At 41.3% G+C, this 21,448-nt stretch overlaps 1 protein-coding gene across 1 annotated transcript in view; it reads right to left on the reverse strand.

Annotated features, from left to right (window-relative positions):
- Positions 1-21,448, reverse strand: part of LOC146861224 (uncharacterized) — a 213,613-nt gene that overhangs the window by 143,822 nt on the left and 48,343 nt on the right. The window contains exons 6-10 of the mRNA XM_085645359.1: positions 16,584-16,637; positions 14,505-14,549; positions 10,287-10,313; positions 9,924-9,968; positions 3,302-3,346 (exon numbers count right to left, since the gene is read on the reverse strand). Coding sequence (XP_085501485.1) covers positions 3,302-3,346; positions 9,924-9,968; positions 10,287-10,313; positions 14,505-14,549; positions 16,584-16,637 — 216 coding nt within the window. The remainder of the gene's footprint in view (positions 1-3,301; positions 3,347-9,923; positions 9,969-10,286; positions 10,314-14,504; positions 14,550-16,583; positions 16,638-21,448) is intronic.

Here is a 21,448-nt window from a genome sequence, read left to right on the forward strand (position 1 = left end):
GAATGAATCTGACAGGCATCCGTCATTAACTCATCATTGAATTCATTGAACTTACAGTGTTTGATGAGCGTATCCAGTCCCTCAACAAATAACGGATGGTTTCAATATCTTTCTTTATTTCTTGATTAAAAATGTACTATTCATAATCTACATTAGGCATTGGCTTGAACTTGGGATTCAAGGCTTTTTTGATTGGACTGTATGTCATTTTGACAACTCCAGACATTTTCTTGATGACTTCTTTTACACCTTCACCACCTAGATCCTTAAGGCATCTGATAACCTTCTTGGTATCTCTTTCTTCTAGTACACCAATGAAATCATGAAATCTCTCTATCCTTGCACTCCACCTGTCACCAATATTTAGCTTTTTTGTGGCATTGAATGGTGGTGGTGGTTTTAGGAAGGCAGCTGCATTATAACCATTTGTGTGTCTGGCTGACATTGAGAGTGGAAGTCTCTCCGACACTGTCAGCTGTCCACTAGGATCGGCTTCATTCATACCATCTCTAAGGCCCAGTGCTGTTCTAGGTCATTTTAGCCAATCGATGGACGTGTGACCTCCTTCTTGTCTCCATGGGAACCCTTCACTTTTCTGGATATCTCTGGAGTTGTTCTGAACCGCCACCCAGCAGCTTTGGTGGCATGCCGCTTCAGGTATGGACATCTCCATAAACACAACCCCAGACACTTCTTCTGGGGCTACTCCTCCCACCTCTGTGGTACAATGACTCTCTTTACTCAGTGCTGGTAAGCAGATGACCGTTTCTTGCATTTGACTTGCTTTGCTTATAAGCACCTATTTCTACTGCCTGACACTCGGTTGATCTTTACCTCGCTGTGCTTCTATTCGCAGTATTATCTAGCAATTGGCTGTCACTAATTGTTGCTCTTTCAAAACCTGGTTGTATCCGCCTTCAACGTTATCATACTGTATGATGTATAGCTTAGGTTGCGTAGTAGTGCAGTACCTTTTTGTACGACCTTCCTAGCAGGTTCTTGGCCAAAGATGTGTAGACTTCTCAGTGAAGCATTCATTAAATTCAAATGCTTTACACAGGATAGAGTAATGCTTTGATTCTACATAGATCAAGCATCGATTTATCACTTCTACTGAGGCACATGTGGCTCATGTGACACACACAAGCCAACTGCTAGAACACGGCATACTCTCCGGGAGAGCACTGTCGATCTTCAGGTTACTTATCCCCTATCTCGTTGCCAGTTGTAGCGTCTTCCCCAGGCTGGGTACCCGCTACTGACTACGCCACACATTGAGCTTAATATAGCACGTCTTTATTCTTCTGCGTACAACCGCAAACTTAACATTCTAAACCTGCATTCACTTCACTATGCTCTAACGCTTACGTCACAGTTCTACTGAGTCCTCAGAACCCAAAAGGGTTCTGTCATTGCTAACTCACACGCCACTTCAAAAATGGCTTTGTCAAATACATGGAAGACATTAGACCTATTTCGTATTTTAAGAATCTGATCCCAACCAGCCTTCAGATGTCTGCCTGTCCAGTCCTCACACTATACTAAGCAACCATCATAAATGCCTCATTGAGCCACGGAATTGTTCCTGACTGCCTAAAACTGGGGCAGGTTTCACAGTTACTAAAAAAAACACAAATGAAAACAACTTCATAACCATATCCACCATCCTTTTCTATATAAAAGCTTGAGAACCCTATGCAGTGATACTGGTAAAATAATTTAGCATTGAAAACAAGCTCCTTGAGGAGTTTTGTTGTGCTTCAGATCTGGCTGCAGAACAGAAAGTGCCATTTTGAAAATTGTAGGTGATGGTCTATGCTTTGTAGGTGAAGGAATATCCTGTTACCTCATACTTTCATACCTGTCAGTAGACTTCAACAGAGTAAATCACTCATCACTGATAAGGTTTCTGGAAAAAAATTGAAGGGCTTCAAAGGGTCTTTTCTAAGTTGTTTCTCCTCATGTCTAGAGCACTGTTCCCAACAAATTAAACTTGCCATTTTTCTCTCTAGCTCCTCCACCTACATCAAAATGCTCCAAAGGATAAATACTCATTATGACTTTTTTAAATATTTACACAAAAACCCTCAGCTCTCTACTGATGTAATTTTAATATCTCATATCATTCCTATGCCGATAACATACGAAGGACACATCAACAAAATACTTAATCTCTCAGACCCTCACAGTCCTGGAGGTATTGATGTAACTTGACTGCAATCTATGCATTGTCAAATCCACACAATCGTTGAGATTCACTCTTTATAACAACCTCAGTCTGTAAGCCAATATTATTGCTCTTGCTAGTGGAGTTCAGTTCAAAATAGCACTCCTCCCTGGAAAAAAAATCACTTATCCAGGCTGAAGATATTTTTAAAGTAGTGCAATCACTTGAACTATAAAGAACTGATAGGGATCTCCTGTCTAGACTTGCCACTGATAAAAGCAGAACTTCATGTCGAGGACTGATTAGTTTCCAGGACGTAGAGGCCAGAACAAATCATACCAAGCCTGATTAGTATAAAATGGTGCCTACATGAAGCTAGAAGTTTCTTCAAATTAGCCTGCACAGTGCCTAAAGTTATCTATAAAAGAACAGCAAAGTATTTTGCCAGCATACTGTCCATCTCAGGACGTCCTCCAGCATCAGAAGAGCAAACATCCTCGGGCATGAAACTCCTGCTTTTAAAAAGTCAAGAACTTTAAAGCAAGCCTTTTATAAAAAAAGGTTCCTGCATTATGGAACACCTTCCTGCATGCGATACTGGAAAATCCATGCCTTCAAAAAGGAACTTAAATGCCTTATGATCTAGTGACACTCTCTCCAAGGACCGATCTCCAAACTTGTTTAATCAATGTACACATTGAACTCATGTTTTCCTTTGAATAGGTAGAAATGGTGAAACTCCTAAAGCCCTACAAATCATTACGTACAGAATTCTGCTCTCTTTTTCCTCTTGTAGTTCATCTTCTAATTTCCTCTCTTGTTTTCCATCCTTTCTCCGTGTGTAAGCCCTCTGTTGTGTGTATTTGTAAAGCACACTGTCACCCTCAGGGGTATACTGATGCCGAAATTGGCCTGGTCTGCGCTATATAAAACCATTAAAAAAATATATAAAATTGTGCCGTGACCCTGCAGGCTAGTGTGCCCTAAAGACATGCAGTCAGCCAGTCTGCTGTGAACCCAATCTGTCAAGCCTGCTTGTGGGTGCATTTGTCCACTCGTATGTATAGTATTTTAGGAAAGTAGATGAAACCTGCATCCTTTCCTAGAGTCCCCAAAATGTAGTGCATGTGTTACCTGTATTCCGCGTGGTCCTCTTTGGCCTGCAGGACCTTCTGGGCCCTAAAGTGATAAGCCAGAAACACAAACACAGAATATTAAACTTTTTGATTTGCAGATTGGTTGCATGCACAATACACCTTCCTTATATGGAGCAGGTCAATGTCACTAGTTACCCTGTATTTGAAGCAGAACAGTATACAGAAGTGAGACATATATTGCTATGTAGATACTCTACCTTGATTTGAAAATGATTGGATGTCTGCTGACTATGTACATATACACCTCAAGAACTAACTTCAGACGGTTAAACAAAAGTCATGTTTAAATGATCTATTATTCAATAAAAGAACCCAATGTTGTTTCCATTATGGAGAATTGCAATGTTGACAGTGAATTGCTGTTCTCCAACTGTTTTATTTCTTCTCTCTGCCTATCTTTACTTCCTCTATTGCCTTCATATCCTTTTCCCTAACTATTTCACTACTTTACATTCTCTTCTACAGCTGAGTGAACAATTGTCCGAAATGCTTAATAAGATGAATCTGTCGGTTTCAACATTTTGTCTGTGGTATGGAATTCCAGTGCTTTAAGTACTGGAATTCCATACCACTGAAATTCCTGATCAATCAACTTACATCGGGGCACTGTCTGTCAAATTATGTTTATTTGAGAACGGAGGTTTTTAAAACAAGGAAAGCAATAAGCCACGTTAACAAAAATACAAACAATTGACAAATACATACAATAATGCAATTGAGAACTACTCATTCATCACCGTAAAATACCATGAACTCATTTAGCTAAACAAATCTCCTTTTAAAATTGCCTAAACGGCAATTAAAAAACCTTCCAATTGCACAAGTGACATCCAAATATTTAATTTCTGTCAAGAACTCAGCTGCTAGTTTACGATCAAAGATCCCATGTATGAGAAAAATTGGTTTCTAAAACTTTTTGTGTAGTGATAAAAACTTTAAACAAGTTAATAAAACATGTACACAACCAAACTTTGTATTCAGAACACATGTACATTTTTCCTTGTTGTCTATGGCTACAGATCTAGCTGCCTTATTTCAATCAATACTTAGAGGCCCATTAGGATGGCGGGCGGAGTTCCGTCCGCCCGCCACCCTAGCGGTGCTGGGACCGGCCGCCAGTGGTGCGACAGTCCCGCACCGGCGATTAGGATGCCACCGCCACCGTGGCGGTGGTATCCTTGATTCCCAGCATTGTGGCGGGGGGTGCTGTGAGTACCGCCCGTCACAATGCTGGGAATGCACTGCGTGCATTGTCATGCACAAGGTGACAGGCACCGCGAGGTGCCTGCCACCATGTCCATGACAATGCCCCCCCCACTCCTCCAATACCCTGGGGGCACGCAACGGGCCCCCGGAAGAGAATTCCGCATGCCTTTGCAACGACACCACGGAAAGGCATGTTTCCGCCCCCATGCTAATATGGATGGCGGTGTCTAGCAGACACCGCCACCATATAAAACCCTTTTCCACACGGTCGACTTATCGACCGGGCGGAAAAGCGTCGGACAGTCTTCCCGTCCACCGCGGTACCCCCCGCCATACTAATATGGCAGGGGGTAAATGGGTGGCGGGCGGGGAAGGATGTAGGGCGGATCGCCTCCGCCATGTGAGTGGTGGCGATCTGTGCTACATCCTAATGGGCCCCATAGTCTTTATTTTGGTTTTTAAAAGCCATAAAAGCAGCATATACATAAAAAATTTAAATAGTTAAACATATACAATACAATGTACCTCCAGTTAAATCAATGTTAGAAAATATAGGGGTCGTAAGATGCTTGTTACAATGCTTTTCAATAGCTGCTAGGGTCGAGGGATCCAGAATGAAAAAGATGAATACTTTGCATGCACATCTAAGAGTTCGGATAGCTGCATTGCCCTGCAAGCTATTTAGGGCCTGTCCTTTTCTCTCTTTGTCAAAGTAGTTGTTGAGAATCTCCATGGCCACAATAGGTACCATGGAGACAGCAAACACAATATATTCATTTGCATTAGATCTACGAGTTCTACTCGCTTACCAAAAATGGTCGGTGCCCAAAAGCTTACATACCAGAATAATCCACCTCCTTAGAGGTAGAGCATACACTGGGCACAAAAAGATAAAATGATCGTGTGACTCCGGGAACCACGGGCAGAACGGACAGTTTTGGGAAACAGACTAGTTTTTATCCCATTTGCTGGAAAAGGAGACCAAAGGCAGGGTACCAAATCTGAACTTTATGTAAAGGCTTTTAGCTTGGGGAGGGGAGATCCTGTCCAAATACGGTTCAAAGCTATAGTAACATTTGAACTATTGAAATGTATCTGTAAGGTTCCCCTCTTTTTGTCTGTTCCAGATTCACTGCAACATGTAGTTCCAGAAAGCGTGAATCAGGTTGGTAAAAGTGCCTTTTTTGTGAGAAGCAGGGGAGGTTCACACTTTCCCCATCTTAATAGATTTGGTCAGGTATTTGATTTTGTGCAGCCACATGATATGTACATTTTGGTCAATATCAATGAATTCCACCATCCCTTCCCTCTATGGAGCCAGTTCCAGTTTTGTCCACAGACGCACTCAGTATGTTAGAGATACAACATGATTAATTTGGGCTATTGAGGGATCGAGGCGGTGATGAGTAAGAGCGGTGCTTTGGGGAAGGTCCAACAATGATCTCATGAAATTGTTTTCCATATGTGTGAGTGCAGAGACTTCTGCACATCCCCAAAGCTCTGCCCCATATATAGCTCCCACCATGGCGGCATCCCTATAGATGTCTAAGGCAGGAGTCAAAGCGCTACTAGAAGTGGCCTTGTATTTCCCGCATATAGCAGTCGCCCTTCGGTGAAGAATCATACTGCTTTTCCCTACCTTTTTCCTGTAAAACCCCCTTGCTCATGAGGGATTAAATTATTTGTTTTTGCCCAGTCTTTAAGCTGTTACAGCAAAATCTTTGAAAATAACCCCTTCTCCCGCCCAGATTTCTGGAAAAATGGCAAACTTTAAAATTCTTTGAAATGTCAAAAAATAAGATTGAAGATTTTGCCTACCAGTCTACATTTGATTTAATTATCATTTCTCAGAGGTTATTAGGACCTGCTACCTTTGTTAGTTTTAAGGAATGTGTTGTTTCTTTAATCTTCTCATAAAAATATTGCTGTTGAAGTTCCTGGCTTCTTCAAACATTTCCGTCTATAGGCACCATCTCACTTTCAATGTCATTGATTACATTTAGATAACTAACCCAATCATCTTTACCAACCATCATTAGTTTCCCTCCTACCTTTTCTGATCCACCCTGCACCAATTGCTAAAATGTCCTTACATTCTTTGTTTGGATAACCTCTATTATGTTTTCCCTACATTTAATCTTTGTTTCTCCGTTGACTATGTTCTATTAATGCCTTTTGGCCCTCCTTAGGTTACTTTATGCTCCTGGTCATATTTTTTTTAAAGATTCTTTTCCCATTCATGCATCTGTTATTTTAATCTTCTACATTCACTATCGAACCAGCCATTGTTCTTCCTTACCCTCCTTTGCTCTGCTTTCTCCTTTCACATATCCGTTTTTACTTCGACCTGTAGACATGCTACGACTTGGTTTAATATTTCCTTGTGCCAGGTTAAAAAATCATCCGGTACTTCATTCCCCTGAATTAGTTGTTGTTGCTGCTGAAAGGTACACAGAAAACTTAGGTGTTTCTCTGACATTCTTGTGGTAAGTCGCCTGGGGATTTCTAATTGCAGGGGGATAACGTTTTCCATAAACTCTCTTTCCCCCAAATTTAGCGCTAGCTGTAGGGGCCAATTATAATTTCCTTCTAATTCTAAAACCCTAAAATTCTGTAGAAAAGACCCATGCGTAAATAAAAAAATTATCAATTAGACACCCCTGGGTTCCATATTTGAAAGTTTGTCTTGAGGGATGATCTGTTCTAAATTATCCATTTTTTCTAAACAGCCCAATTGATACTAAAAATGCTTGTAGTATAGCATCCCAAGCTGTCTGTAGGTTCTTTGGAAAACTTGCTGGGATAATATTTTAGGCGGTTAACATCTTTATGTAATGAGTCACTATTTTGAGGATCCAGGTTGTGTTTAACGTCACCCAAAAATAGAACTACCAAAAATGCATTATTTGCACTTAAACTTTCAAAGTCCTCTTTCATAAGCATTAGTTGGGTCCCATACTCATTCGTATTTGAAGGCCAAATATACACATTAATGACAATCATAAGGGCCATTTGCATGTCATTTTTAAACAGTTGGACTGATCAAGGCAAAATGAATTTATCCTCCACTTTTAATACTGTCACTTTTTTGCCAATTTTATAGATATTAACGTCATCGGCCCCCCTAAGGACGTCCCTGGCCCAGCTTCTCAGTCTTTTTAGAGATCAGAAAAAGCTCATCAATCCGTGCAGGCTCTTCGTACAGCCACGTTTTGTGTAATGGCATGATTTCATATGTCCCCACTAATTCTTTAAATATTTCCAAGGATGATAATTTCCTAAAACACCCTATATTCCAAGAGAGAGCCAACAGGCTGTTCGAAGTGCCTTTCTCCTAATCGAGGTCGCTCATGCCCTGCTGTTCTCTTTCATGGTAAGAGGTAAGGTATCTGATAGGCAATCATGCCAATTCCCAAGGCAGATATCCTCTCTTTTAAGCATACCGTCCCTTTTATGATCCACTTGTGGGAAGGTCACTTGAATGCTATCTTCATTAATATTCTTTAACTGTCCATTGTTGCTATCTTGGGAATATAACACAGCTTGGTTTAGGCTCAACCCCGCATGGTGTTTAAAAAGATTTCCACCCAAAAGACCTTTCATTTCTACCTCATGTATGTGTACCAGTTTAATACCTTTCAACAGCATCTCATCTTCTGCTTTTATCAGAGCCGTCTTTACATTTTCCAAGAAGAGTAATAGTTTGTCACCTCGTTACCATCTTTACTGAAACGAATCCTACCTGCTTTATATCTTCTGGCTAGGACACTTAGAGAGGCAAATCTAGAGTTGCGATCACTTTAGCGGGGTACGTTTCCTTAATCTTTTCCCATTCTTACTTGCTTGAATAGCTACCAGGTAGACCCCCAAACTGTTTTTCTCCTGGTATTCTAGCTTATTGCTGTTACATTTTAGTATCATCCTATAGCTTCCTTCTGCCCAGGTAAAAGGGACTCTTTATTCTCACAAACTTGGCTCCAAGTGACATCCCCTCTCCCTCTCCCTCTTTTTATCTCCCCTCTGGTCAAAGGTTTCCTGCCCTTTTGTCCTTGTTTTGGGCTCCTGCTTACGTACCCCTAGCTTCCTTTTTGACTGTCCCTAACAAATTTGCATGTTCCTCTTGTCTCCCAATAATTGATAAACCTCTTCATCCTCCACATCGATAGTTAATCTAACTTTATTAACCTTCTCACTTACCCTTGTTCCATGCTTCCTTTCCACTTTTAATCGGCCCTTCCCTCTTCTCACCTTACCAATTTAATGATGGATATAACTCGTATACCCTACATGGGTTCCCAGTTTTTTAATCAGCATTGGATGCTTTGAGATATAAGATGACGGACCTCCTCAGATCTTTGGGCAGTGTCTTCCCCACCTTCAAATTCTTCATAGGGCGTCATATCCTTATGATCTACTACCGATCTTACTAGTGATGGCATACACCTATTCTGCTTTAGTTTGTCAGCAACACCCTGCAAATGTACTTTCTGACACTTTATTATTTACCATTATTGCCTCCAAAATTACTTGCAAGGTTTTTTGCATTAAAAGCATCACATCCAACACTGAAGCTGTTGGGGAGGTTGAAATCTCCAAGCCCAACAAAGACTGTAGGGTGGGGGAAGTAGCAACATTGGAGTCTATACACTCTGGTCTCCCAACATTCTCGCTTTTATTGGTATAATCATTAGTCAGATATGTTGAGAGCTCACCTCTTCCTTCTGGGTAGACAAGAGATTATGTGTCCAAATCCATAATTAAACCTTCTCTTGACAAACCCCCTACTTTGAACAGGGTACGCCGGGGTGATGACAACTGTCTAAGTTCAGTAAGAGAAATATTACTAGCTACTAAGTCCATCTCCTTCAAAAGAGATTGGTCCTGTACTAATTATAGTGACTGGTCATTATCCTCTGCATTACTTCTGCTTCTCCCTTCCGCTTTTCTAGCCTTTGCCTTACTTGTAGTTAACACCATAGGTTTCAGGCTCCTCTTAAATTGCCTACCCACAGTCTTTTATTGATTGATTTATTGGGGTTCTTCGAGATACTTCAAGCTCAACATTGGAGGCCACACTTGGCTCCTTCAACGGTCATCTTCCACCTCTGCATTTTTATGTTTGTGGTTTAACACTTCTTCTGAAAAGCAATAGACAAACTCTGATTGGATAGTTTGCTATATTTGGTATGGCCAATCGTGGAGATGTAAATAAATTGTTTTGGGCTGGAAACTAGCTCTTTTCTGCTGCAAGACCAGTCATTCCTTTGACTGATATATTTCAACAACTTTATGTAGTGAAGAGATCATACAAATAGATGAATAATGTATCGCAGGGCAGTGAAATAAGTGAAACGATAATTCCCCCACTGAACACAGAAACAAGCTTAACTTACCCTGTCGCCTTTGATTCCAGGAGTCCCACATTCACCTCTGTCACCCTTAAGAAAGAAGGAAAACATTCAAATCATTTTCGGGAATTGCTCGATATCTGAATAGTAAATCCAGCTGCTGGAAAACATGTATTGCATGTAATATTGCAGAATCGTATCTGAATATTAAAAATGAAAGGACTGATTCACAAAGATGTTTCTATGAGTAGATGTGACGTATTGTTGTAGTACTCTAAGTTTCCTTCTGAAATATCGCTTTGCTTATTTATGGAATTCATGAGAAATAAGGAGTACTACAACAGAAAGTCACAGCAAACTCTTTGTGAATCGAAGGATAGAAGGATAATATGTACATTATATACATACCTGTTCTCCTTTGTATCCAGGCTTCCCCTAGACAAAATAGAGTAAAAGACAATATTTTAGAAAGCCATATTAAACAGGGTAATGCTACACTTCCCTTTCTGAAATTATAAATAATTCTCATAATGTTTAAAGACTGGAATGGAACACTTCATAGTAGTGACCACAATAATGGAGAGCCTAATTCACAAAGGCCTGGTTGAAAAATTCTGACCTCTTTTCCCCCAGGTTTTGCCACAACAATTGTTGATTTTCAGGCATACTGCTTACGCAAAGTTACTCAAAGAGATTTTCTAGTAGCTGACAAATCTGCAAGAGTAAAAGTGCATTTGTACATGTGGCTTTTTTGTGTTTTTTATCCACTCAAGAAAAATGTTTTTCTTGTACATAAACTCCTTTACCAGCACCTCCAGGTTACACGAGGGTGTTACCTTCCCTTTACTGTTGTGAAAAGGTTTTTTAATATCTTTCCAGAGATCTCTGTGTCAGGTAGGTGTATCTGTGCATGAGTTACATTTCATCTGCAGTTTGGTCTTGGGTGTGGTGTTGCATGCTTTTAACATCCTATGTATCTGCAATACAATCTTTCAAATTAGATTTCTGTATCTAGTTACTGATTCAGAATGTCTTCACCCGGGCAAAATTTGTATAGCAATACCTGTAAATACATACCATATGAAAGGCATCGGATATGTATTACAGTGATCTATCTCAGAGTACATACAGGAACAGCTACTTTCAAAAGAATCCTGCCTCAGAAGATTTTATAGTAAAACCAGGGATCCATATTTTGCATTTTCCTTAACTTTGAATTCTTATGGCACCAAGTAACTAACATTCAACTGCTTGGACGTCAGAACCAAAATTTAAGATTGTGAACAGTGCATAAAGCTTGTCACAACTCTCTTTGTTTGCAGATCCTAGGAAGATGCTTATGCTTCCACATAGAGAGCTGTATTTATGGAAACCTAAGCGTTGTTAGGTCAAGCTGGTTGTAACCCATCTTGTTAGGGTAATGCTACACAAAGATATACATTGCAAACTAATTATGGACAGAGCAACAGACGTCACGTCTCAATGACATTCAGAAACCACAAGAGATCCAGTACTTAGGTCACTCATGTAGGGACATTTTGCTGTATAAATCACAAAACAGTCACTTGCACAGTCAACCTGCATCAAAGGTTCTGGTAGAGTCTGTCTAGGTAGCGCGTCATACTGCTAAATTAAGTGCATCTCTACCATAAGAAGTCAGTCGTGGGCAGGTATGTGCCTATAATACTGAAACAGCTGCAAATGAGTGAATAATGTAGCATCATTTGTGAATTGTACCCTCAGCTGACATTTTGAGGAGATGGGATTTAAAAATAAAAACAATAGCTGATTGGTTTAGGTATTTGCCATATAGGATGGCTGCATGCTAATCTAAGACTTTGACTTTTGGAGCATCTGTGTTTTCCTTTTTTGTCAAGTTCATCTAAAGTTTGAACGGCAGTAACTTAAAGCAAGTTTCAATATGTTTCTTGATTCATTTTTAAATCAGTCCGGAATGTAAATCCCTCGACTTCTAAAGAAATACCCAAGACAGAGAGATGTACAACAGATTGACATCAGCAGAGAGATATTCTAATAAATTATTCAAGACAATAATAGATAGATAGTGTTGTGTCCTATGAAGGTAGACACCAGGAGCCAGGATGTATATTTAAGTCTTCTTTATTATCTCTCAGTCCAAGTTACATCAGTCTTGACTCCAGCCAGCCTAGTGTGGTACCAGCCCCACCAGGAGCAGCCTGCCTAGCTGCTCAGCCCATCTCTAACTGCCAACACTCATCCACTCAGACACCCAGGCATTCCACGCATCACAGGCACACCAACATTCCATGACCATCTCTCACTCTGGCTGAGCAGCTAGAGGCAGCAGGGCTGGAATACATGTAAATACAACTAGAGTACATGTAAATACAGGATATAACAGATAGATAGATAGATAGATAGATAGATAGATAGATAGATAGATAGATAGATAGATAGATAGATAGATAGATAGATAGATAGATAGATAGATAGATAGATAGATAGATAGATAGATAGATAGATAGATAGATTGATGGATAGATGGATAGATAGATAGATCAAGGTGGAATGTCTTCATAACGATACTATTTTGCTTCGGGTGTGCCATTTGTAACATTTAGTAGCCATTTCATTTGGACAAGACATTTAGTGCAACTGTGCCTACAGCCTACAAACTAAGTATACAAAATAAAGTGTTAATAATTAAAGTTCGAGAGAAACACACAAAGGCGGGACTCTAAGAAAGATGGAGGCAAAAAGGGCACAATAGCGCAGCCAATGAAACCACCATGGATTTTCGCAATCTTTTAATGGCTACACCAGCCAGAAGAGTAGAGCTTTGGGTGGGAGTTTGGGATTCAGTTTCACCAAATTGATTCTTTTTACTTTGGACCTCCAAAAATGAACCAGCCTACTTTTTTAACTAGGGCACCGCAAGAGTGCTTGAAGGGTCCTTCCTCGACTTATTGTATGTAGGTAGAGTTTTTAAAACATGCTATATTACCCTACAAAAAATACAACTGATCCCAAATCAGCTTCACATTATGCCATAGTAACGAGATGTTGCTCAACACCCTTAAAGTCATCACTACAAAGCTTAAAATTTAGTCCATGTTGAACCGATCTGATTTCAAAACATAGAAATTTTATTTTATGCATTTTGGGCCAGATGTATCAAAGGGTTTTGCCCATTCTGTGTCTATGGGGAAATGTGTTGATACATATGGCCCTTAGTTATTTTAGGGATTTGTACAGTGTATCCTACAAACAGTGCACACTTCAGAAGATGCAACAGTGATGTGTTTGGAGAGACAGACTTTTAGAACTAATATGGAGATGCTTTTGACAGGTGCCCATGTGTTGCTAAGAAACAGTGGCCACATTTGTACAAAAGGTACTTTTGTGAGGTATTAAAGAGGTCTTTGAGGCGGATAGAAGGACACATGATTATCTGTGCATGATACATTTTTACCTTCAGATTACTGTTGAGCGTGGCCATTGATGCATTTGTGTAGGAGCCGTCTTGCTTCAGTGTGATGCGGTATTTTATTAAAAAGTAGTAGATTTTCCTCAGATTAAGAGTTGTGGATCATTATGCTTTTTTGGAGATCTTGTAGGTCCCATATCCAATGCTGTATATATAGCAAACAAACCCCCAATCAGGCAGAACCTCAAAGGGTTTGTTCGAGCCGCTGACTCATAAGAATTCCATTGTTCTCTTTCGCCCTCTCATGCTGCATTTTTTTTAAACCCTTTTGTAATTTTGTTATGAACTGCAACAGGATTATATTGTTTACATTGTGTCTTACACAAAGGTAAACTGGTTTTCTTAATGCTATTTGTACTGCATGCTATGATTTAGTTAAGCAGTTACTCAGAGCGAGGTACTTGTTGGGCTGAATCAGGTTCAATGCCTTAATTTTTTTTTTTTTGTCCTGGTACAACAGATATGGAGCTAGGCAAGTGTCTAGGACCAGGGCTGCTGTAAAGATTTTTAGAGACCTAAACGAGGGAGCATGTAGCCACTCATCCCATGCAAGGGAACCATATTTATTGCTTTTGGGCTACATCTGATGCCCCTATACTGTTACCTATTACTACTTTCATACTGCCTAGGTTCTGACCATCACCATCGCTGCCACAATTTAGGAAGGACCTCAAGAAATTGCTCTTCGATTGATCCGCAGATCCCCCCTCCCCCTCCCCAGTGCCTTGAAACCTCACAGCTGAGTAGTCGCACTATACAAGAAACCTGATTGATTGGCCAGGAGCCAACGTGCTATTGTGCACCTTTGCATTGTGGCAACACTTACTGTGCTAGGAGCTACTATACATAAGTATCTGTCTGATAAGGACGCAGTGTAGGCTGATACATAAAATGAGTACCACAGAGCTGGGTAAAAATAAGCATGTTATTCAGTGCCAAGATGCCCCAAGGACTGAACGTGTACTTTACAAATGCACAGGTTATGCTATTAAAAAAATGTTTGCTGCTGATACTGGGTAAAGTGCTATCTCATTGAAACAGTTCAGCACCCATAGTAATGGACTTCTGAATCCGCTCCATAAACCAGTGTGATACAAATACTGCTTGCAAACCGTGCCAGTGGCAGAGGGCACGAGAGTATCTTGGTAATGACTTACCTCAGCTCCATCTCTACCAGGTATTCCATTCAAGCCTGTCTCCCCCTATGAATAAACAAAAAGGTTCTATTATTTACAATATAAAACTTCCAATTCATGTCTACAGAGGTCATTTGAATGACATGGCACCTTGGAACTTCTGTCGCATCTACAGGTACTTTGGGCTAAACGTGACGCAACTGTGGATTATTTTGACGCAAACCCTAGAACTCTTTAAAAATCATATTCATGAACTGTGTATGTTGGATTTTTGTCGTTTTAGTCTTGTTTAGTTTAGATTAAATACTTTTATTTTTCTAAACTGGTGTGGAGTCCATTTGTGGTGTTTTCACTGTGTTACTGTGAGTGTTGGTACAAATACTTTACACATTGCCTTTGATAAGCCTGTCTGCTCGTGCCAAGCTACCAAGGGGGTGTGTAGGGGTTATCTAAAGAGTGTATCCCCCTTACCCTGACTAGAAGCAAGGGTCCCTATTTGGACAGTGGTATCTACCTCTGCCAACTAGAGACCCCCAGATCTAACAGCACCCATGTACTGACAATGGGCTGTGGGCCAGATGTACTAAATGCATTTAAGGTGCAAACATTCTGAATTGGTGCTTGCTTCCGCAAAAACAATACTGAACACAATTTAGGAGTCAGTACATTTTTACCAACTTCTAAAATGAGTTTACGAGTGCATACCAAATAACAATTTGAAAGGGGCTTCTTGTAAATATCCCTTCCAAATAGAGATTCGGTATGAGATGTATCAATGATTTGCAACTGAAATTCCAGTTGCAAACCTTTGAAAATTTACTAACCCCCAAGTTGAGGTGGTTACCTATTTGCTAAAGAGAAGGGATACCCTGTAGACCTTTTACCCTTTGTGAATGTTGAGACACGTTTCAGGGAGACTAGCCAGTGGTCCACAGGACCACTGCCAACTCGCAATGAAACTTTTAGAATAAAGAAAACTATTTTCTAAACACAGTCCTTTTTCCTTTAAGGAAAATGGCCACGCTTAAAAAAAAGTTGTCTCTATTTAAACACAATCACAGACATGTTGGCCAGTTGATCCTTGTAGGCCACCATCCCAATGAATGTGGTCAATCAGAGTGAATGGAAATGTGTGACCTGCCTCATGAATATTCATGAGGTTGCTCGGTTTGCAACTCAATCCGATTCCTTTGTTTGAGAATCAACCTAGTAGTATGTAGGTTGGTTTGAAAAATCTGAATCGATTCACAAAAATGTGGTTCTCATTTTGGGACCACTTTTTGTTCTTAGCACATCTGAAAATATATAAAGCATGCATGTGAATAAAACTCAGCGTGAATCATTTTGTTGCTTGCTCTATATGGTGATGACAAAACAGATTTTACCTCGAGCCCTGGCACTCATTACCAATAGGCTGGTATTTGCGATGGGGATTGCGTTAATGGCCCCACTGGAATGACAAGATCCGCAGGGGCCCAATGGGATTGCGTTAATGGCCCCACTGGAATGACAAAATCCGTAGGGGCCCAATGGCTCCATGTAATTTAAGCTGAGGATTCCGGCTGCTGAAAGCATCTGACATCTCCTAGTGACCCTCTGGATCAAAATGAGGAACTTCTGAATAACTGGACCTAGAATTACCAATTTCACTGATATTCCTTAATTTCTCAGGGGAACCACAGGATGTCTGTAATCTCTGGTTATTCTGCACTCTTTGGGTTACCAGTACCGCTGGTATCGGACATGCCAGGGTGTGGAATAAGCGCCAATAAATGCAGGGCAGTAATAATGAGCCACATAATGAATGAATGAATGAATGAAAAAAATTAATTGCGAAAAATGCATTGCATCTATTTAAACACAACAGAAATAGAGCAAAACTGGTTAGCGTTATTTATGCTCTGGTTCAAAACTAACGTCAAATTATATTTGCTACATTTTTAACGTGGTAAAGCAAAACGGTATGGAACTGATTTGCCCTTTTTTGACACCACTGTTACGAGTTATGTCTCATGATATTTCGGTTCAGTGTTTCACAGAAGGTCAGCAAAGGTTGCATTATCATCAACGTTCATCAAAGGTTTATCGAAAACGTCTCACCTTCAAGCCCTTTTGACCAGGAAGCCCGTCATCGCCTGGACGTCCCTTTTTGCCCTAAAACACGTAGGTTGGAACACAAAGTCAGAATAAATATTTTTCCACTATTATCACAGCATTTACACACTTACATATGAGACCTATCGATAAACGAATTCATCTTTCATCTGTCTATGAACGCAAATAATGTTAGGGTCACTTGCCTTCCTGCCCATTAAAAATGATTGTAGTGCAGCCGTGACAGCCCTGGTATTACTGGTCTGAGAATGCATGGAATGCCCCCGGGGCACGCCTGCTTTATGACAGCATGGCCGTCCATCACGCGCACCTGACAGCGCCTCAGAGCTGCGTGCCAGCGTTCATGCCTCAGCAGCGCGCGCCGGCTGCCGGTGGTTTCACTGCGGTTGCATACATTAAAGCGAGCACTCATACATTAAAGCATCTGCCCGTCATTGGTCTGAGTTCAGTAGACATTGACGCCCCGGCTCACATACCTTACCTGACGCACTGCCGGGGATTGTGTCATTTTTGGGATCCATCCGGTGAGGAACCCATTAAATAATGCCAAGATATTGAAATAAATTACTGAAGACATATGAAAGGCATTGTAGGTCTTAAGAATATGTGAATGTGCACATTATTGTAGTCGCATTAAAAAGTAAAGTAAAACCTTTGCAGAGCTGTGTGTTGGAAGCCCCAAGGCAAAAAAGAAAAAAAACTTCTGCGCGAAGGCGTGTTCCTTCTATGTAGTAAAAATAGGTTTCCACAGATGTATGCCTTCTGGGCCAGAAAACTGGTGGATGCCTGAACAACTCACATAACAAATCCTCGTATTAAATGAAAATCGTGTGTTGGACCCAGTGCTTCCACACTGTCTAGTCATATAGTGCTGAAATGATGCACTCACATTAATTCACCTGTAAAATGAAACAAACATTGGCATAGCCAATAGGTCATGCCTTTGAGCCCTACTGGTTTTGCCAGGGCCGTTGCTAGGCATTGGCAGTGTGGGCAGCTGCCACGGGCCCGTAGTCAGCGCTCCAACATGGGGCCCCCGCACCAATGCGACAGTCAGACCATGGCATGAAAGGTGCCACCTTGCAAGTGCGCCACCTTAGGAGGGCCCCTCCCCTGTCCTCACTGCTATGGTGTAGCAAGGGCAACCCCAGGGGAGGGGGCTCTCCCTCCCCATTCTCAGTTGCAAACTCAGGTTTGTCCGGCAATTTGGCCTCCATCACCCACCCACGCAGAGGCACAGCGGGATGTGCTGTTTAGCTCCCTGGCAGTTGGAGATAAGCAACCCTCACACCTTCAGCCCTTGATGAGCTGTTAAGAGGTGCTTGTAGCTGGCTGAGAGGGAGGGGCTGCATCTTCAGGAGCAGTGGCATCTATTCAGATGCAAACAGTCCTGAATGGGTCAAGTCTATGCAAATTAGAGGGGCCTCGCACATTCCCCTTCACCCAGGGCCCCATAAATCATAGAACCGGGCCTGGGTTTGCTAAAGCTTTTTACCTAGGTTTGACAACATCGGTAATAAGCAATGCTTTTTTGCCAACGTTTAAAAAAAATGGGTCACAACTAGCCTGCTGTTGACTGTCATGCTTTTGTAGGCACGGGCCTAAAGAATTCCACAGGCGCCATTTTCTTTTCTTTTTTACTGATCTATCTAAGATGGCACAACTTAGATCAGTGAATAAAGAAAAAGAAAAAGAAATGGCAAGTGTGCGAAAGATCTTATGTGGAAATCTGGCAGCAATCTGCTGTCTAGCCCTCTAAAAAAATACGTATTAAAATACTCAATTAAAAAAAAGAACAGTAAAGGTGGGGCAACCGAGGAGCAATGGGGGGCAGGTTGGGGAAAAGTAGCAGGGAGTAGTCGGGGCACAAGGGAATGAGCAACATGGGGGCGAGGAGAAGCATACGAGCGAGGCAGCAAAATAGAGTGCTGGGGAGATTTGGGTGGAGAGGTACATGGCAACATGGCAGAGAGAGTGGGCAGCCATGAGATAGAGAGTAAACACAGAGCACGGGGGCGAGGGGTATTTTGGGGAGGAGAGAAACACAACAGGCACAGACAATGGTAAAGAAGCTATGTTCCAGGGAAGGGACATACACAAGATGGACAAGGAAAACCATCAAATAAGCAGCAAGCAAATGTTGGATACAATAAAGCCAACCAATGGTAAGCAATGGGTGGGCTTTAATCCCCTGTAATTTCTTGGTACACCCTCAATAGGTCCTTTGTAAACACACGGCTTGTGCTGTCTGATGGGCTTGACTTAAAAAACTTAAGGCAGCACCTGCCTGGTCCAGGCATCCAAGAATCCAACCGACGATTCAGATGATTATATTTTATTAGATTTTGAGTACTTTCATATGTGAAAATGTTATAATCATCCTATTTTGGAACAGATAAAATCCTGTTCCATACTCAGTTTGCATTTTATCTTCTGCAAAATACGAGAGATATATACAGGTACCCCCCAGAGGGGTTCACAGTACTATACTCAAGGCCCAGTCAGGGTTTAAACACATTTTTACAAATTAATCCTCCAACCTCCTTCCGTTTGTCAGTGTTCTTGAGAACAATATGGCTCCACTTCTTTTAAATGTAGCCGCACAAATTGGTAGGAAGGCGTGTTTAATAGCCTGTAGACTACTTATCTGCAGCATCTTACCTGTGACTTCTCTCTTGTATCTTCCTACGTTTGCTTTAATAATAATAATAATAATCCACATTTGTAAAGCGCGAACAATCACCCGTAAGGGTCTCTAGGCGCTGGGGGCCATCAGGAAGATTAAGCAAGCTATTGCCCAGAGTCACATGGTGCTGGGCTAATCTGCCGCCGGCGCCGGGGATCGAACCGTGATCCCCAGATTCCAGAGTCAGTCGCCCTGCCCGTGGCACCACACCTCTTCTGACCTGCACCTTCTTGTATATGTCTTCTCACATGTACATGCAGTTTAACCTGTGTTTTCTCATCTGCTGCTTCTTGCCTGTGCCTTGTCATCTGCGCCTTCTCGCAAGTTCTTTCCCACAATCGTCCCTGTGGCTTCTCGCCTGTTTCTTCTCATCTGCGCCATGTGGCCTATGCTTTCTTTTTAACGCTCTTGCTCTTCTAACCTATGCCTTCCGTAGTATATCACACCATACCATACCACAGTGTGCCAAACAATGCCAGACCATGGCATACCACAGGTTGCCACCCTTCTGTATACCACCCCCTCATACCATAATATAAGATAGCTTAAAATACAATTCCTTTCCTCAATAAATTGTACTTACACCCTAACCATACCATGTTACACCGCTGGATCCCATGCCATACATCCCCACACAAATTTACATTACAACATTAAAAACCAACACACCTATAAAATGCATAGCTGAACATTACACCAGGTGGTATAGAATAGCTTAAGGAGTCTTCCAACCCAGCAAGAGAGCAAACAAATGAGATTATAACACAAAACACCAAAGTATGCCTTCCCAATCCATAGATTCACATCACCTTACATGACATAACGGTGTCACATAACATTTAAAAATATAACTTAGCATCCCTCCTGAACAAAACATGAAATAACATTAGGTAACATTACATAACATAATATATATGAGATCTGATACCAACATCATATAACATAACATCATATAACAGTTTTGCATTGCATCTCATAAAATACCACAACATGACATAACATAACATCCCTCATCGACTCTTTTTCTTATTGGTACTTACCTCTGGGCCTAAAGGTGACCTAACGCTATATGCTTCATCCTCAAGCCTACTCTGGCCACTCCTCTAGATACCTAGTAGACTGTGAATGACAACAAATGATCAGAGCAATGGCACACGCGTCCATTGGAATCCAATGAGCCCTGCCAGCGGCAATCCTTGCATGAACTCTTTTGTTCTTAATGTTATGTTATGTTATGTTATTGAAATTTGTAGAGCGCGACTGTTACCCGTAGGTGTCCTGGCGCTATTATAGGATGTCCATCCTTAGATTGAACTGGGTTGGAATAAGGCATTAAAGCGTGAATAACCATGTCTTAAGTGCCTTCCTAAAGTTCAGGTGATTTGTGGTGTCTCTAAGGTATCGTGGGAGAGTATTAAATGCTTTGGTTGCTCCAACTAAAAAGCTTCGTCCTCCCCAATTAGCTTTTTTTTGCCAAAGGGACTGAAACCAATTTTGCCTCAGAAGATCGTAACATTCTTCTGGGAATATACCAGCGAATGTGCCTTGTCAAATGAGTGGGTCCCTTTCCATGAAGGGACCTGTGCATAACACACATAGCCTTAAACAAAATTCGTTTTTTTACTGGAAGCCAGTGAAGCCTTTTGATCTCAGCCGAGATTGCGGCGTATTTTGGAATCCCAGAGATCAATCTAGCGGCTGCATTTTGCAATAGTTGGAGTTTTTTTAGTAGCCCTTCCTGAATATTTAGGTATAGGCTATTGCAATAGTCCAATCTTGATAGGGCCAAGACTGAGACAACTATTCTTTGACTCTCTTTGGGTAGTAGGGGCAGGATCTCTTTACATGACCTCAAAGTGTATGAAGTAGCAGAGACTACCGCATTGACTTGATCTTTATATGACAGCTGGTTATCAATAATGATTCCTAAGTTTTTTACTTTTCTACTGGGAGTTGGGAGGGGTCCTACTGAATCTGGCCACCATTCAGGGGTCCAGAAATTTAAGTCATTTCCAAAAAGAACCACCTCAGTTTTGTTGGAGTTCAATTTGAGGCAGTTCTGAGCCATCCAATTGCCAACCGCAGTCATACAATCCTTGAACCCAGATATAGTATTCTGGCGTTCCCCAGGGAGCAGAGAGACTGGGTGAGCCAAGATCGTAAC

Source organism: Triturus cristatus, chromosome 3_1 (assembly GCF_964204655.1).
Source record: "Triturus cristatus chromosome 3_1, aTriCri1.1, whole genome shotgun sequence".
Taxonomy (NCBI): Eukaryota; Metazoa; Chordata; class Amphibia; order Caudata; family Salamandridae; genus Triturus; species Triturus cristatus.